This window comes from Battus philenor, unplaced genomic scaffold (assembly GCF_028537555.1).
Source record: "Battus philenor isolate CCGP_79_NKW_IND1 unplaced genomic scaffold, ilBatPhil1.0.hap1 SCAF_16, whole genome shotgun sequence".
Lineage (NCBI taxonomy): Eukaryota > Metazoa > Arthropoda > Insecta > Lepidoptera > Papilionidae > Battus > Battus philenor.
In genome coordinates, this window is record NW_027181678.1 from 11,931,006 (window position 1) to 11,948,613 (window position 17,608).

Sequence of the window (17,608 nt, forward strand, 5' to 3'; positions counted from 1 at the left end):
TGAAAGCTATTCTATGGCGATTCTAAAGCTATTGTGTATTCAATTAATTGTTTCTGTATTTCTTGCGTATTTAAATTAAATTTACTTTGAAGACACTGAAACTGTTTTCTAAAATATAACTCTACACTAATTATTTTATTTTCAAAAATTGGCAGCCACTGTAAAAATTCTTATCAGCATCATTGTGAATTTATCACTTTATATTTTTTTATTTAAATTACGATTTCCTTTGTGGCCTGACAGCAAGAATGTCACGATAGACTAGACATTGTCACACCAAAAGATAATCTTTACCTACCAAAAAATATTGTCTGGAAAAATTAAGAGAGGGGCGTTCATTGGTCGGATAATATGCAACAATTACTCACGAATGTATGAACAGAATGGTAAACGAGTATCTGTTTCGGAAGAAGTTCAGGAAAACCGCACAGGCAGCTGAGGAATCATGCGACGATATCGTGTCATCATGGGCACTCCACACAAATGATTATTTAATAATAATAAAATATTTATTGCACACAATGCAATGATCTATACAATAATAGTAATTTAAATGATCAAAGTAGACACACATAAAAAGATACAATAATTATAAATAAAACAGTCTATTTTTTAAGGTGAAATTCATGTAAACATTCTTTAGTTGTTCCAAACGGAATAGAGTCCGTGTTTGTGTAATTGTGCGTTGTGTTTTTGTATACATGTTTGCAATGGGATATACATTGTTATCACTAACATTAAGGGATGTCAAAAAAGGTTAACACCACAGATTAAATAAAATATATCTAAAATTATTTTTTTTAAAGTCAAACACTGCCCTTGTTTACTGTGTATAGTGGTACAAATATTTCAAATTCTACCGATGACAAATACCATGTCCGTTCCCAGGAACATGTTTGTTTAACGCAAACGCGTTGCTCGGACATCATTGCTAAATATTAAAGAATTTTCGAAGGCAAAGTTTTTAATGAAAACCAAACAAAACACGCTCACGGCAATAGAATCTCTAACACGAGTACAAGTCTAGTGTTTACACTTAACTTGTTAACACAAATATGCAATTAAAATGGAAATACTCAAAACTGTACATACACAATGAATGTAAACAGCGTCAAACTAAGAAACTAATTTTACTGCACACAAAAGTCGACTCTAATTCCGTGAATTTAAGTTCAAATTAGCTTATAAACTAAAAAAAGTAATATTATGCACAAAAGTGTTATAGCGTTTGGTAATGGTACAATCGATTACAAAACACAATTGTGTAAAATTTTTATGTATACGTTATTAAAGTGAAGTGAAAATTCAATTTTTATAATACTTGTTTGGTGTGTAACAAGGTTATTGATTATAGATATGAGAGCTTTAAAAGGGTAAATGTAGAGGTCATTTATCAGCAAAGAGCTTTAACCATACCTTTCCAATCACCCTGTATAAAGCAACAGGCCAATTACTTCTACCTCTATGAAGTTTTCAGGAACAGATAATACCGCTTGTGTTAGGAGCATCCAATTTAATGCTTACAATAATCTCGTCATAGACGTGTGGCTACTATTTTAAATATATGTACATTAACATATCTATTACGGTTAATTCGACCACGGCAAGGGATAATAGTCAATAAATTATTATAAGTCGAATATTCTTTTACGAATCAGGAGATGTTTAACCTACTCTAATTCCCGAAATGCGTTTCATATTTCAAGAGAAGTAATAAAACCTGATTTACGATTTACGTACGCTGTAAATCAAAGGACATAAATATTTATATTCCGGACTTATCCTCAAACCTACCGTAGACGTGTACACATTGCGTGTATAAAACTTCGTAATGTGCTAGTAAGTCAAAAAAACTTTTATTTATTACAAATCGGATTTATTAAAATTTCTCAATGCTTCTACATATGTCTTATCCAACATTACTGCGGATCGTAAGCCTTTTTTGAAAAATTTGTAGCGCACTTTATTACGCTGTCTGTGCTGGTATTCGGCGGTGTGTATTGATTCAACTACCGTGCGTGGCTCAGACCTTACCTAATGAACACATAGGACTGCTGCCTTGTGGTAGCCAGTCATCTTCATTTCGGAGATGAAAAATTTTTCCAATTTGTCACCTTCTTTTCTAGCTATTTGACTGAAAAACTTAAAAATCCGTTTATTTCATATGAAATGACTGATGAAGAAAAAGCCAGTGGACACGCCAAGTTTCGTCATTATCGACATCATGGATTAGTTCCACGAGCAGTCTGTACAATATGCAATATTTTTCATTTTTAGCGGTATCTTCAGACCTATCTCAGGAAATTTATCTCATGTGTACTTGGAACTTGGCGGTAATAAAACAGTGATAACTTAAAACATTACTTATTATATATTATAACTTTTGCAATAATTTATGTTCTCTGCGTTGTGACCATTCCAAAAGCAATACCGTGTGTGATTGAATTCTGGGACTGTTCTAGAGTTTTGAGCGCCACTAGCAAAACAAAATTTTGGTCCCCTTTCATATAAGAATATACAAATTTACTGCTGATTATTTTGTAAAGTTTTTGCCCGGCTCGCTCGTTTCTTTGTCCGGTTTTGATTGGAGACAATACACTGCGTAACACTAACTTGCCCAACACTAAAACCTTCGAATATATCAATAAATCTTACAAAGCGCCATAACAAAAATGTTACCCAAACATTACGAGTGATTTAGCAGGTTGCTCGACATCGTATCGATTAGCATTAGTCTAATCGATGCCGATAATCGACACGCCATTGTAACTATTGTTTTATGCAACTTTAACATTTCAAGGCATAACTGTACTTATAGTTACATGCATAGAAGCCTTAATTTCTTGAAGATATTATTCAAGGCGATCTAACGTTATTGGTTTAGTTATAAAAGTGAAATTCAAAATTGCTAGTTTGAGAGTTAATTAAATAATTGTGGCGAAAAGCCAGTATTATAGATGTCTTTTTTATTATGATAGTGGCAGCACTGTAGAACAGAGGGAATAACAGATAAACTATCAACTCGATTTTAAAAGCTAGATAACAGTGTTTGAATGTTGCTAGTTTTATATTTTTTTTTATTTAATTATTAGTACATAATCTTTTACACCAGAACAATGCAGTACAAAACCACTTACCCAATTTATCTCTTAAACCTTATAAAATATTTAAAATACTTTATACTGTATGGAACTAGTCTATATAAATAAATAAAATTGGACAGTCTGTAATGTTAAAATAACCACTTTCACTACATTCATATAAACATATATACACGGTAAATATACCAGAATTTCATTTTTTTTTAATTTTGTCTCTGTCTGTTTATACCGGCTAATCTCTGAAATGGCTAAACCGAGTTTGGCATATAGCTGATATAATAGAAAGTAACTTAGGCTACCTTTATTTTACATAAAATTCTTGAAGGAAAAAAAAACTATGTAAATTTTTATGTTAAAATCTACGCGGAAAAAGTCGCGGGTACAGCCAGCTACTAATAAACACATAATTAAATCATCGTAATCGTTCAGCCATAGGATGTCCACTACTGGTCATAGTCCACGCCCAAAGATTTCTAATAGGACTGTAAACTTCATTTTTTCTCTTTGCTTTCGAATTTATGTAATACTTACTTTTATACGGAAATTATTGTAATGCTGTTATCCACTTGTAATTATGATTTTTCGCTACTCAAACGACACCATCATTGCGCAGTCTTCAGAACGTTATGGCTATATCACTAAACCTAACTTATTTAGCATTAACTTAATTATACTTTCACTAATGATAATTTAACTAATGAAAATGTAATAAATCCTCTTATAATTGTCTCCGACCAGTATTGTCATTATTATTTATTTTATGATAAATATTCAATATTTGGTTATAATGAACAGTCGCTGGTGGAACCGAAATTAATAAATGAAAATGAAACAAACTAATGTCCCAACATTTCGAATCTAAATTAAAATATGAATGTACAATCCTTAAAGGTTTATCGTTGTGTGAATGTCCCGCAAGAATTTCAAGTTTACTATTAAAGAAAAGTTCAAGTAAAATTGCCAACAATTTGCTCTTGCATGCTTGTTTGTTAGAGACTTTTGTATTCAATGCTAGAGAGTGAATGATAATGAGGTTCATAAAATAACATCGACAAGCAATCACAAATGCCAATCGAACACTCGCGACTTCCAATCTCGCACAGAAGCAAGTCAAATAACGTAATTGTTATTCCATTAGCATATTCACAACGCGCGAAAGTGTGTGCATCTTCTCTACGCATGACTGGACATATCCTTCACCCGAAACATACAAAAGTGAACCTTAAATCATAGGTTGAAAGTTTAATTTCGCATCGCACACTTGCATTATTCCTACAACAACCAGGAAGGACTTTCGCTGACTCAGCTTTGTTGTTTGCTTTTCAAGTCAACAGACCGTCCATTGCTTTCTGCTATTTTAAATAATTAATACGATTTTTTTTAAATGTATTTTGTTGCGCTATATATCTTTGCATCTACATCAATATGATATTATTATGAAAAAGCCATTCGCCCCATCCTTGTTAAGATCGTCGAAAAACTTCGGATACAACCCGCTTTCTATTCGACATATATATTGAATAAAAAACGTTTTTCAGTAGCTTGAATCACGTATAACCAATATATTAATGATTAAAAAAAAACAAATACTTTCTATAAAAATAAACAACAATTTCGAGTAACAGTTGTTTAACAAATAAAGAAATTAAAATATTATTTCAACTAAAGATAATTGTTTCTTCGATCTAAATAAACAGAGCTGTGTGCTCGTTTAAAAATCAATCAGAAGACAGAGATATAAAAAAACAATTAGCAGTTATCATTGTGCCCGTTGTAACACTTCACATAAAATCGACAACGCCGGTTCCCACTATTGTTACCTATCGAGGAAACCCTGATGTGTCAGTCAAAGTTTTTATTCGATTCATTCGCGTCGTGACCCAAATCGATTTAATTAAGGAATGGTAATATCGATGATTAGAACGATACAATCGTTCGATTCGATACGTATCGATACAGATGAAAAATGGATCAGTGAAAGTACGGTTGCCGGATCACGAGCAAGGATGATTTGAGAGAAAATTCTAATTTGCCGCGATGCACTGTATCTGGGTCGGTAATCAATATTACGGGAGATCATTTTCACTGTTTCGAATATTATTTTATATGAAATGACTCAGTGAATTACGATAAATCTTATTCTTGTTTCTTTCTATGAAAAGTTCTTAGTAAAAACAATTTTCCTTTCTTATTTTGGTAATCTATAAACATATAATAATTTTAGAGTAATGATATAAAGCAATACTATATTCAACTTTTAAATTAACTTTAATTTTGTCTTAGATCATAATGTGTTTGTTTAATATTTTTTTATATCTTTTTACCAAATACATCCACATGAGATTTACTACATTGTGTCGGTTCCTTTGCGATAACTTTATTTAAACGCAAAAATATTAAAAGGTTTCACTTCATCTTTACTGCGTCTCAATTGTAAAAGAAAATACTACCGTATTGTGACGTACCAATCTGAACGAGTAATTTGTGTAGTTCACTATCGCCTAACCACAAATTACACGCTTCAAGGTAATTCATGAAAAGGTTAAATGTTTCTAACTAAACCATTCTTTGTTGCAGGCCCGCCGGTACCGCTGGCTCACAATACGTGGTTCCGAGATCGAGATTCTATCATTAAATCGGAACGAATATGATAGATCAGTTATAGGCTCAACGCCGCACGACCGTAGCCTCGAAATATTTAAAAAAAAATGCGGATTATGACGCCGCGCTAAGTCGTTCTTTTTTTGAATGTGAAAATGAACGTTAGCATCACTTAGTGAATCAGTGAAAACAAGATGGCGCATAAAGTGAAAAATAACCACTATGTGGCGACGCACCGCTCTGGTGTGGACTCGCCGTCTTCGGGAGGATACCTGCATCGTGGATCCTCGAGGGACGAGAACGACAGCCACCGAGCTCCCTCCGAGAGAACAGTGTCGGAGTATACGGTATGATTTTTTTTAATCACAATTATTACCTACTAGTTAAATATAAATAAATACAGTTATAGTATTTTTTCGACATATGCTGTATTCGCGCAGGCTTCTGGTTCCTTATGATGAACTAAGAATAATACTCACACTTAAACATATCTATGATATTTTTTAAATTCATAGGAGAAAAACTTTTATTTATTTATGCACTATTTAGCATATACCACCCTTTTTTTAGTTCTTTATATCTCTTTGAATTGTAAATCTAGTTAAGAATTCCAAAACGATAGTCCAAACATACTGACATTTTTAATAATTTATCGTTAATTATCAACCGAAATAGGTTTACTCCTGACAGTTACAAATATTCCCACAAATAGCATATAAACATTTTTTCCCCTATAATTAAATCGTGCACAGATTAAATAATGTTTCATTTAAATAAAACGACAGACACATGATAAATACAAAAGATAAGAATAATCTCACAACGCTTAAATTTCGTCTTCAAAAAATTAACAAAATATTCATGAATCTGAGTGTACGTATATATGACAAAGTTCTACAAGATTTCTTAAACCTTCCTTTTGTTAAATTTGAGAATATATAATAAAAGTGTATTATTAAATAAATTTTATTACATCATTTAAGAATTTTATGTTGATCTAAATGTGTGGAACTTGGTTTGTTGACTCATTTACATGGTTGACATGTACACATCAAAAAATGTAAATTTTAATTAAGAAGAGTAATTGTTAAAAGAGTTTCCTGTATGCCTTCGCAACAGATTAGCTTTCTGCACCGATGGTAGCTTAAATGGATGGTAGCTGTTAAAATAATCAACGATACAAAAGTGCTTGCAAATGCCTACTTGATTGAAGATATTTTAAAATTGAATTTGAATTATATCAAGGTGAATCACATCAAGTATTATAAAGCCAAAACAAAACTGGTACTTAGAATAACCGAGCCGGAACTAATTACATGTAAATAACCAGCGTAGCCTATATACAAAGACAATAAAGATGGCGTTATGGCGTGAGTTAGATGATCAAATGTTCCAATTTATTTTTTGTGTTACAGACTTATTCAAACGTTTCCGGCCTCTCGTATTCCTTACAGAATTATTAAACACAATTGAATTTAAATCACACTTCCAAATATATTTCAATAGCTTCATATCAATCTATCTAAGTAATAAAATACAATACGTCTGTACAGTCACGTTCAGAAGCGAAACAATAATCATTTGACTGTTCCTAGACTAACATTAAAACTGTTCATTTATTTTATACGTTAAATAAATAATAATGTCTTTTCACATAATCATTATAATTATTTCGGCCTCCCCTTACGAGACGACATTGTTTTCCAATAGGACCCGATAGAAGTTGCTACTGTAAAAGAGGTCTGAGGCTAAACACCTTCAGCGCCTTGCAATCTCAAACCCGCGGAATCTGCAAATGTCATTTGGGCAGCAGTGACAGTCCGGTCGAAAAAAAGTGGCAGAAGTGAAATATTTACAAAAAACTTCATATTGTTTTTCAGTCATATTAAAGTTTTGGCCAAATAAAAAAAAACATAACCGATTATGTATACTGAAGTATCCTTGAAGTTTTGAATACGATCTATCTAATATATAAAATTCTCGTGTCACGGTGGCGAACTTGAACTCCTCCGAAACGGCTTGACCGATTTTTACGAAATTTTACATGCGTATTCAGTATGTCTGAGAATCGGCTACTATCTATTTTCCATACCCCTAAGTGATAAAGGTGGTCCACCCCTAAATTTTATTTTTAAATTTTTAGACAATTTTTTTGGTTTTTATTTTATTATGATACAGCATACAAAAATACATACAAACCTAAATTTTCACCCTTCTACGATCAACCCTTATCTTACATTTGTTAATTAAAAACTTTATTTTTTTTGCAAAAAAAAAAACATTTGCGGGATCAGCTAGTTTGCTTATAATAAGCGATGAATGTGTCAACCACAAGCCTCTATCTTAATAGTCAAATAAACACGTAAAGAAAATAGCATGGATGCATGAATCTCCTACGATTTATAAAATATGAATGATTCTCGGTTGTTGACATTTCCGCTGTCACTCATGACTTCCCGCTGTCTCTATGACCACCGCACGGGTACACATTTGTAAGGCTGACTTGTGACATTCCAGTGCACTGTGCGATTGTTCTTTTGTAAAACATGATATTGTTAATCATAACAATGTAATTATACAGTGGCAGTGGCTTCTTTGTCTAGAAACTGGATGCAGCCTAAATAGCTCGACTGAAACGGTATGTCTTAAAGTTGAATTCAGTTCGCACTGAAAAAATATTTAGGTAATTTCACCAATGAGACTGAACATCGCTTGACCACACATATGAAGAAATATTTGGTCAAAATCAGGTTAAAAGGCCCTGTGGAAAAAAATCTGACTCGCAATATACTCCAAACCTTTTTCGACGGAGCAGCATATTTTTCGTATTTTTGATGACTTTTCCAAATTAAAATCAATGTCAAAGGAACCGTCAAAACCTATTCAAAAATAATTTAATCTTACTACCATTTTTAAAATAAAGTAAGTAAATGTATAAATAACATTTTTTTAATTTCCACTTTATACATAAATTTCATATTCCTAACATGACATATAAATATTTGAACAAATAAGAGTTTAGTTGTATTATCATTTCTTTATGTATAAGAGTACTTTTTTAAAAAAAATAAAACAAACGTTTGTGAATATTTTTTAGTTTTAATTTTATATAAATATCGATCTTCAATTTTCGGCAACGTAACGTAGTGTGTTCCTCCATTAAAAACAAAACAAATATTATTTATTTATAGTTAAGCTCCAAATTTTCGAAATCGCCATGCGCTAGATGTCATAAAGTACGTTACTTTCAATTTTATTGCGCTATATTCACAAATCGCTGCGTATTTCGCAAATCTCGTGTGGTAAACCATACAAGTAGCAAAATGTACGCAGAAACATTTACTTCTGACATACATCAGTTTCGATGACTATCATTCAAAACGAGCTAATGTAATAGACTCCGAATTTCGCACTAATGCTGATTGACGCCCGACCTTCATTGCGCGGCCAAGGCAAAAGCTAAAGGCGGGAATCGAAAATTATAAAAGAAATTCTAAAATGTTATAATCTGTTTTAAAATTCTGCTTAAATTACTATGTTGTTAAGTTGAACAGAATAACAGTTACACATATTTTCAAAATTCTGATTTTATGTAGTTTAACTTTACAAGCACGGTTGAAAATTGGATTGTTTCCGTATACAGCAGAATTTAATAAGTGGTTCATGTTCATCCTACAATGTGCAAGGAATAATTGAATGGAACCTATTTAAACAATCTGGCAAAGATAACTCTCAAATTATAAACGCGTATTGGATAGATATTAAGGCCTAAAATCCATATTTTTATGAAAACTAAATTACATATGTGTGGCATTATACATTTTATCAAAATTAATTAAATACCATTTGTATGAATAAAACAAACTTATTGATTTCATTCAATACTCTTTATTGTTTACATAACAGAAATAAAGAGTTGACATGTATCGGGTAGTCGAAGTGTTCTATGTTCGACATAATTTAGAATATCATAAATAATATAATATATTGAAAAGAAAAACACATACGTACATTCATTTATGCACACATACACATATATTTGTTTCAAATAAATGTTTGTATATATATCTAAACCCTAATTTTGAATATATAAGAGTTATGATTCCCCTAATTCGTTAGTCTAACGTAACACCATGCTTATGGTGGTTAAAGACCAAAAAAACTCTCTCTTTCTACCTCTTTATTAGAATCTCTGAAATAGAACCTGTTTTCATACAACGATAACAATATGTCTTATTAAACATTAAGAAATCTTAAATAAAACTAATGAAAAACGAAAGTTTTAATTATGGAATTTTGAAAAATGAATTTCAATTTTAATTAAAATACACCTAAATTACATGATATTACATTTACAACATAAACTATACTGATAATATGGCTGCATTATATAAACCATTAACAGTTGTGTTAATTATTACAATACAACAATTTTGGTGATTAAACGTAAAATTTACATTTATTGTTTTTTATGGCACCCGCTTTCTTTTGTGACATGCGCCACCCGCACTAAGCTTCTCACACACGCCTAGCGAAGCGATACATCACGTCTATCACATTAAACTGTATTTGTTCGAATCGCTTCGCTTTCGTAATCGATTACAATTCGCAACGATGCGATAAATATACTCGGAGCGATTATTTCAACTGTCATTATGTTGTTAGAATTCCCATTGGACTGTAAAAGTGTAACTGCTTCTATTTAAATTGGGACGAGGCTTTCTGACCATTTGTTTGTTGTGCAATAATTTGAATTATAGTTTTAATACAGTTCCAATCGTTTGCGTATGGCTGCTGACTAGTTAAATAATTATAATATTTTTATACTGATTGCCACTTCTCAATATTTTTATAAAAATCCTATCTGTTATTTTTAATAAATACTGCAAATTATTTAATAAAAAATTTAAGGTATAGCATTCATATTATTGCATACATAGTATCGCAATCAGATGATGAAGCAGGAAATTACTAACACCAGAAAACAAAAAAAATCTAACTCATGTATTTTTAACAATATACCGTTCTCTCTCTTCTAGGACTAGAAATTCGAAATTTATTTCATATATACTAAATTGGCACTGAAGCCATCTCTCTGGATGTAGACGCGTGACTCAGTAGTAGAAACCAAAGTAGATCAGACATTATGTTGTCCTGCAGGTTCCTTCTCGCTGTCTCCCAGCAGTCTTTATTCTTCATCGCAAAACTGGCCGATCTCTCAATAGCGTCGTTTTTCTTTTGAATAACGTCGCCAAAAGTTTTTGAAAATTGAAAGATAATGATCGCGGAAGGTTTGCTTGATTTTGTGCTATTGGAGAATGGAGTTATAAGTGAGGTTTTGAGTCGACAATATCCGCAACCGTAAGAAGAATACAAAGACAGTAACATAACTATATAGTATTTCATAATTTTACTTATCGTAATATTTTGTTTCAGACAATGGACGAGCGCACTCGTTCACCATCAGGCGGCGGTTCAGGCGGTGGTGAACATCGCAACGGTAGACGCCACCACCACAACGGCTCCCCGCGGGCTGACTCCGACGTGTACGTCACCAGTGCCGCCTATCGACCTCCCTCCGAAATTAGGTAAATTACATAAAATAAATAAATTAATTACATACAGTAGAAGTTGTAAACTATTATACATACCAGGAACAAATCTTCCAGTTAAGTATGTCTAACTTCAAATAAGCAAGAAAAGGTCCAATATTTAGCCACTTCCACACATGCAGTGGTAGTCGTGCAACAAAGTACACTGCCCGCTAGCCCGCTGATAAATGCGCACGCGGCAAGCAATGCGAATTACACAACTGCCACCGTTAAATCACTCAACACGTGTTTCACCACTCCACGGGGCATCTTCAGGAGTTATTTTACACCGATTAGTGCCAAACACAAAGTAACTCTCAGAGAGACTCAGTGTTTGGTACTAATCGTAATACTTTGACCTACAAATCTGTAACGTGGTTAATTACGATGGGCCTTATAAGGAAGCTCATCCTCAAAGAGCAATGAAGAGCTATGGCTATACTCGGAACTTCGCTGCCCGAATTAGAAATTAGAACATCCACCGAAGAACCAAAGTCATGTACGTAGGTTGAAGAATAGCATGTCTAAAGTGGCAGTGGTCAGGCCTAAATTTTCTTGAGTGGCGACCACCAGCCGGTTGACATGGCGTTAGCGGGCCCACCATTAGGTGCACCGACAACATAGTCAAAGTCATGCGAAGTCTCTGGATGTTGGAAGCGCAACAGCGGTCATCTTGACAATTATCATGATGGTCAACGAAAGGACGCTAAAAACTAGTTAAATGAATAAAACGCCAGAAACATATATAAGCCATCAAAATATTTATCTGTATTCTAATCCCGTCACTAGCATTTATGGGATAAAAGAATGAGAACGATACAAATTTGTCATTTCTTAATTGATCATCGCTCGGCTCTCGCTGTCTGATATTCGCATTATAATTTTCAACACATTGAATTATTTAATACACCAAAATATTATTTATTTATGTTAGAAATGGTGACAAACCAACGACGTTAATACAAACTTATGTATATTCTTACAGTCAATAGTAATAATAGCAGAGACATATTGATCACATCATCAAACTAAACATTTTTATTTAAATCACGTACATAAGTAACAGTTTTTCTATTAAAATATTAAATTTTAAAAAACTAAAGTAAAACTAATAAACAAAGGTAAATATACGAAAAAAATATTATATAGAAATACTTTCTTAACAACTTTTTTTTTCGTGGGGAAATCCTGCATGAGATACCCATCCGCTACAGGAGCAACGAAAAGGTTATGCCAGACTCCTACCAACTAAAATCCCAAGGTCTTCTTCACCGATTTTTGATAAAATACGGGATCGCTTTCGCATACTACCATAGTTTAACGCTGGCCTAGTACCTCGACTCCTTAAACTACAGCTGCAATCCCCCACCCACCATAAATACACGAACTTTAGTTTGCGTCCATCTTAGTACCAGGGCATACTTGCGGCGGATCACCCAGAATTCGTTGCCAAGGCTTATGGAGGTTGGAGAAGGGCGCGGTATAAGCCCCAAGATCCAGGTCTTTGGCTGCGAATTAGGAGCTCTAATGTTCTTTCTCTCACTTTCTCCAAAGCCTCCTCCTGTAACATCACTTTTGCGGCGGTTATACCAGCGCACTTTCTAAACAACCTGGTCCAACCTAGACAGCCTCGTCAAATATAGCGCCTGAAGAATTTGATGTTCGCTTATTAATCTTATAACAAAAATAACAACGCACACATGGCGATAGAATTCCAATTCAAACGTTCAATATATTCGCTTACAATAACACATCTGGAACTTCCTGTCGAATGATGGTCGAATTTCACAGAGAATTATTTATGCTACCATTTCCCTTCATTTATTGCCATCACGTACAACTTTGTTTAGAATGTTCCGTTCGCGTGTTATGATGAAACGGATAACGAAATTATCTTCATCTATAAAATAATACAAATTATATTAATACGTAATACATAAGTTTCATGGATTATATATAATACTTCTTTCAACTCTAAACTAGATTTATTTTTATTTTAACTATTGTTATTTCGGCTTTATCTATTTAAGTAATTTCGTCTTTTTTTTACATTGCACATTTTTTTCACATTTTCTATACATACAATTTACATTACTAACTTTTTTAACATATGCACATAGAAAAATTGTATCTCTGTAATACCGACATCTTATATTTGCATTATTTCTATTTGTAGCTACTTCGAAATGGCTTTCTCATATCTATGTTCCATTATACATTTTAATCTTGTATGTTTTACAAATAGTAAATGAACAAACGGAACAAAATTAGACTTCTATTACCAAAAAGGATTTCATTATAAAATAAATTTTTGACATCGCGACGGATAAAAAAATTAATGTAACATATATCAGAGTAGTTGTTTTATATAATGATTAGAAATAAGGGCAAAGGTAAACTTTTTTGCTGACAAATGGGCTATAAATTCACTCCTTTTAAGTGTTTGCACATATTTCTGGTCGTCCTAAATAAAGCAAAAAATATGCTTGAAAAATGTCTCTTGTTTATTTCAAACCGGTACATCTAAGCCGGAATTGAACCGGCTATATGTTACCGAAATTGTCGATGACGACATCCACGGTGATGTAATGACAATATGATGATATCTCCGCAGTCGTCCAACCGTTGACCAATGACATACATTGTCAATATGTCTTATTTTATTTTAACATAAATGGATTTTTGATGTTAACATTGCATAGTATATTTTCAAATACGGTTGCTTAAAATTATATGTAGTAATCATTTCGGATACAGTTTTGAAATACAGGTCAAACTTTCAAAACCTGTCAAACTTTAGAGATAGTACAGCGCAATTGCACCAGATAATTAGCGTTTTGCTAATTATTTTATAGTGCGATCAGCCAAGAAGTAGAACAACCTACCCGTGTCATTATTTCCAGCCAGCTATAAAGTAGGAATCTTTAAGATTAAAGTGAATAGGTTTCTTCTAGGCAAGCCTAGATCTTGTCATAGATAATATCAGTTGAGATAGAAGTCAATTTCTTCGCCAATAAAGGTTAAAAAAAAACACAAGCATTATAAATTTTTCACAAAATTTTTACTCCTGGTAGCATAAAAGTGAAAAAAAAACGCAGTTGTAAAAATTAAAGTTACATTACAGGTTGCTTAAATTTCATTTAATAATATATGGCATTAAATTTAAAAACACGCGGCAGAGATTTTTTAATTAATTTTCTGTGATTAGACACTACTTGGCTTATCATCTACTTACGGCTTATCGGCTAATTATGGGGCTACTTGTATATATACATACACATACTTACAAATATACATAAATACTTAGATTTTTTAATGTAATGGAAACCAGGATTAAACAAATTTCTCCACAGAACTACATTTCGGCATAAATTATTTAATATTTAACTAATTACAGTAACGAAAATTTTCATTTAATGTTTTTAATTTATTAAATTCAATAAACAGGTTGGTTGTTTACGAATAACCAATTTTTAGTCAATTAATGTATGATACATCCTATCGAAAAATAAATGTAGTAAGAAAAAGCGTTTCCAAAATTCGGATTTCAGCATGCTAAAATTAATTACTGACTTATATTACGCAGTCCAAAAGAAAAAAATGTATATTTGGTAACATATTTCGGAGTGATCACTTTAAACAGAATGATTATAAATAAATATAAAAGCTGTGAAGCTTTTTGCTGACTAATGATTGACTCTGAAAGTTTTTACACCTATTACTACTATTTTAATCTATTTATTTAAAAAAAAAAAAACTATTTTAATAGAGTTACAGGTATTTAAAAAGTTTTTCCAGAGACACGTTAAACAAAGCACATCGACAAACAATAAATCAAAACGGGGATAAACATTTCGACGTTCCGTAAACACGAGAACGCTCGTCATGCGCAAGTGGAACATAAATCGTACAAAGCGAAGCATAAAGAACGACTGCGTCGCTTTAAATGTTCGAAATCAATGGAAAATTACAGATAGCCAGTGCCAAAAGCATGACTCGACACGATTAGCTTCATCTCGTGAAGCTATGAAACTTGACCGATAATTCTCTAACATATTTAACATTGATTAATTCTGGTATAACATTAAAATTATGTCATCATCATGAACATAGGACTTGATAAATTCGTTTGAATATGATAGATGCACGCCGCTTCCAATTCTGGGAGACGCCTATGTCCAACTGTGGATGTCCTGCCACTGCAATACTTAGAAGAAAAGTTTCTCCTAACACGTTCCCTGCCATATAGACATAAGCTCTCATATTTTAGTGTATTTTCTAAAGTCCATTTGTTCTGTTCTTAACTAAAATGGTGTTACTCTACACGATTATGTAATTCTGAATCACTTAATCCTTTATACACTATCTTTTAAGTAAAGTCAAATTAAATAAATTTCTTGCTTATTGTGTTTATTACAATAAGAAATGAATTATTAATATATGATTACCGTAACCCATACACGGAGCTGTTCTTCCTCCGTCTTTGCCAAACTAACATATAGTATGATAAATACAGATATTTCCCGAAGAAAGTCAATTTTATCGTGGATTGTTGAAACGACGGTTATTTGTAAAAAGTTTATAATGTTTCTTTCTCCCTGATGGGAGATGGCGATGACTGCCACATAATCTTTCATTACTGGAAAAGAGTAATAAGTGATATACTAAAAAGAAATAAAATATAATAGTATAGGAGTAATGGTGAAAGATGAGAGATGATGTAAGGAAGGTCCATAAATAAAAGTTTGGGATAAAACGTGAAGAATGGAAAAGGAGCAAAAGTTTTGAAAACCAAAATCATAAATAATTAAAGAAATCGAAGTCTCTGTTTTAACTATGATGGGCGTACAAAGTAAATAAAAAATAAAATCAATCGTTAAGAATGTAGACGCAAGGATGTAAATACAAAATGACGTAAATGTATAAGGTACACGTGACTTGTTAAATTTCATTTAAAAGAGCCACTGTTGAATTTCATGCCTTCTATTCTTAACAGATAGGCGTTCCGAGCTGATGGTAGCTTACTACTTATACGCTTACCACGAATAGAGACATTTTGAATTGAATTAAATTGAAATTCTTTCTTATTATTTCTGCACTCTGCGTACAAAACTCACTTCTTTATTCAATCTCTATCTGGACATTGCGTGTTTAACTAAATTTATTTTAGATTATAAATTATGGACGCAGATTCAATAACTTACTAACAGATAAATTAACTAAAGGAATTACTTTCGGAATCTCTTCTTGAAAGATTTCCAATAGGACTGGTTCACTGGTTGATTCACTGGTTTGTGTGACCACCTTGGCAGTAAACATCCTTTGCTGCGCTTGTCGGTTCGTGACCCCCACTCAAAAATTCAAAGCCTCCACTGCCATGTCAACTTGCCAATCTGTGGTTAAGACGGTAACTTTCATTTATAAACGGATATCCGAATTCTTGATTCAATCTCGTAGAAAAACCCCCGAGTATAGCCCTTGCAATGTCTCATTAAGCGACTGTAAGTTTGCCAATAAGGCTCACGGCTAGAGACCACACAATCAGGTGTAATTTCTCATTTCATTCACTCATTTAATTTCAGGAACTTTCTCGAACCAAAACTACTTTCCATAACAAGCCAACACTTCATATTTAGGTGAATAAGGATCCTTATATCTACTCTCTTCTTACTGTAATAAAATTACCTTCTCTATTGGATAACATTTCGTAGCTCTGTGTGAATTGAGTTCACACTCTCGAAAGTCATCCTCGTAGGTGCAAGGTATGCCGACACGTCTTCTCAAAACGGCTCATAACAGTATTTACCATACAATGATTTATACGCCCAATCCATTCGTTCTATTTCATAAGGCAAGTTCTTTTTTTATGTAATTGATATGGCTGTAAAAAAAGGCTGTAGAAAGACGTGAATAGACATCACCGCTTATTTAGAGGTAAACATTTTACATGACATCAGGTGCCCTGCTCTTCTAAACATTATAGTAAAAATGTTATCGATTTATCAAAAAGTATTCGATAAACGTACCAACTTCATTCCTTATAAAAAAAAGAAATAACAGATCTAAATCGAAAACATTAAAATAAGTTTATTTTTGAGCTTTTTAAAAGTCACCTGAAAACAAAAGCCTCGTGACCTGCGAAGAATCCACCATAAACTTTTTGCGTTTTTGATCACTTTCTCAAATGTTATCTTAATACAGTTTTTAAAGATTGTTATAGTAACACATTTTCCAGTTGTATTATCTCCTAATAATCCTCTGCACTGTAATTGAATGTGTTTGATTTTGTTTGTTTTTTTTTATAAACGTTTAAAA

At 32.6% G+C, this 17,608-nt stretch overlaps 1 protein-coding gene across 2 annotated transcripts in view; it reads left to right on the top strand.

The window, feature by feature from the left end:
• LOC137919304 (uncharacterized) overlaps nucleotides 1–17,608 on the top strand; it is a 139,195-nt gene that overhangs the window by 110,385 nt on the left and 11,202 nt on the right. For both annotated transcript variants that reach the window (XM_068762344.1, XM_068762343.1), the window contains 2 exons: nucleotides 5,679–6,049; nucleotides 11,139–11,290. In XM_068762344.1, coding sequence (XP_068618445.1) covers nucleotides 5,897–6,049; nucleotides 11,139–11,290 — 305 coding nt within the window. In that variant the 5' untranslated portion in view covers nucleotides 5,679–5,896. The remainder of the gene's footprint in view (nucleotides 1–5,678; nucleotides 6,050–11,138; nucleotides 11,291–17,608) is intronic.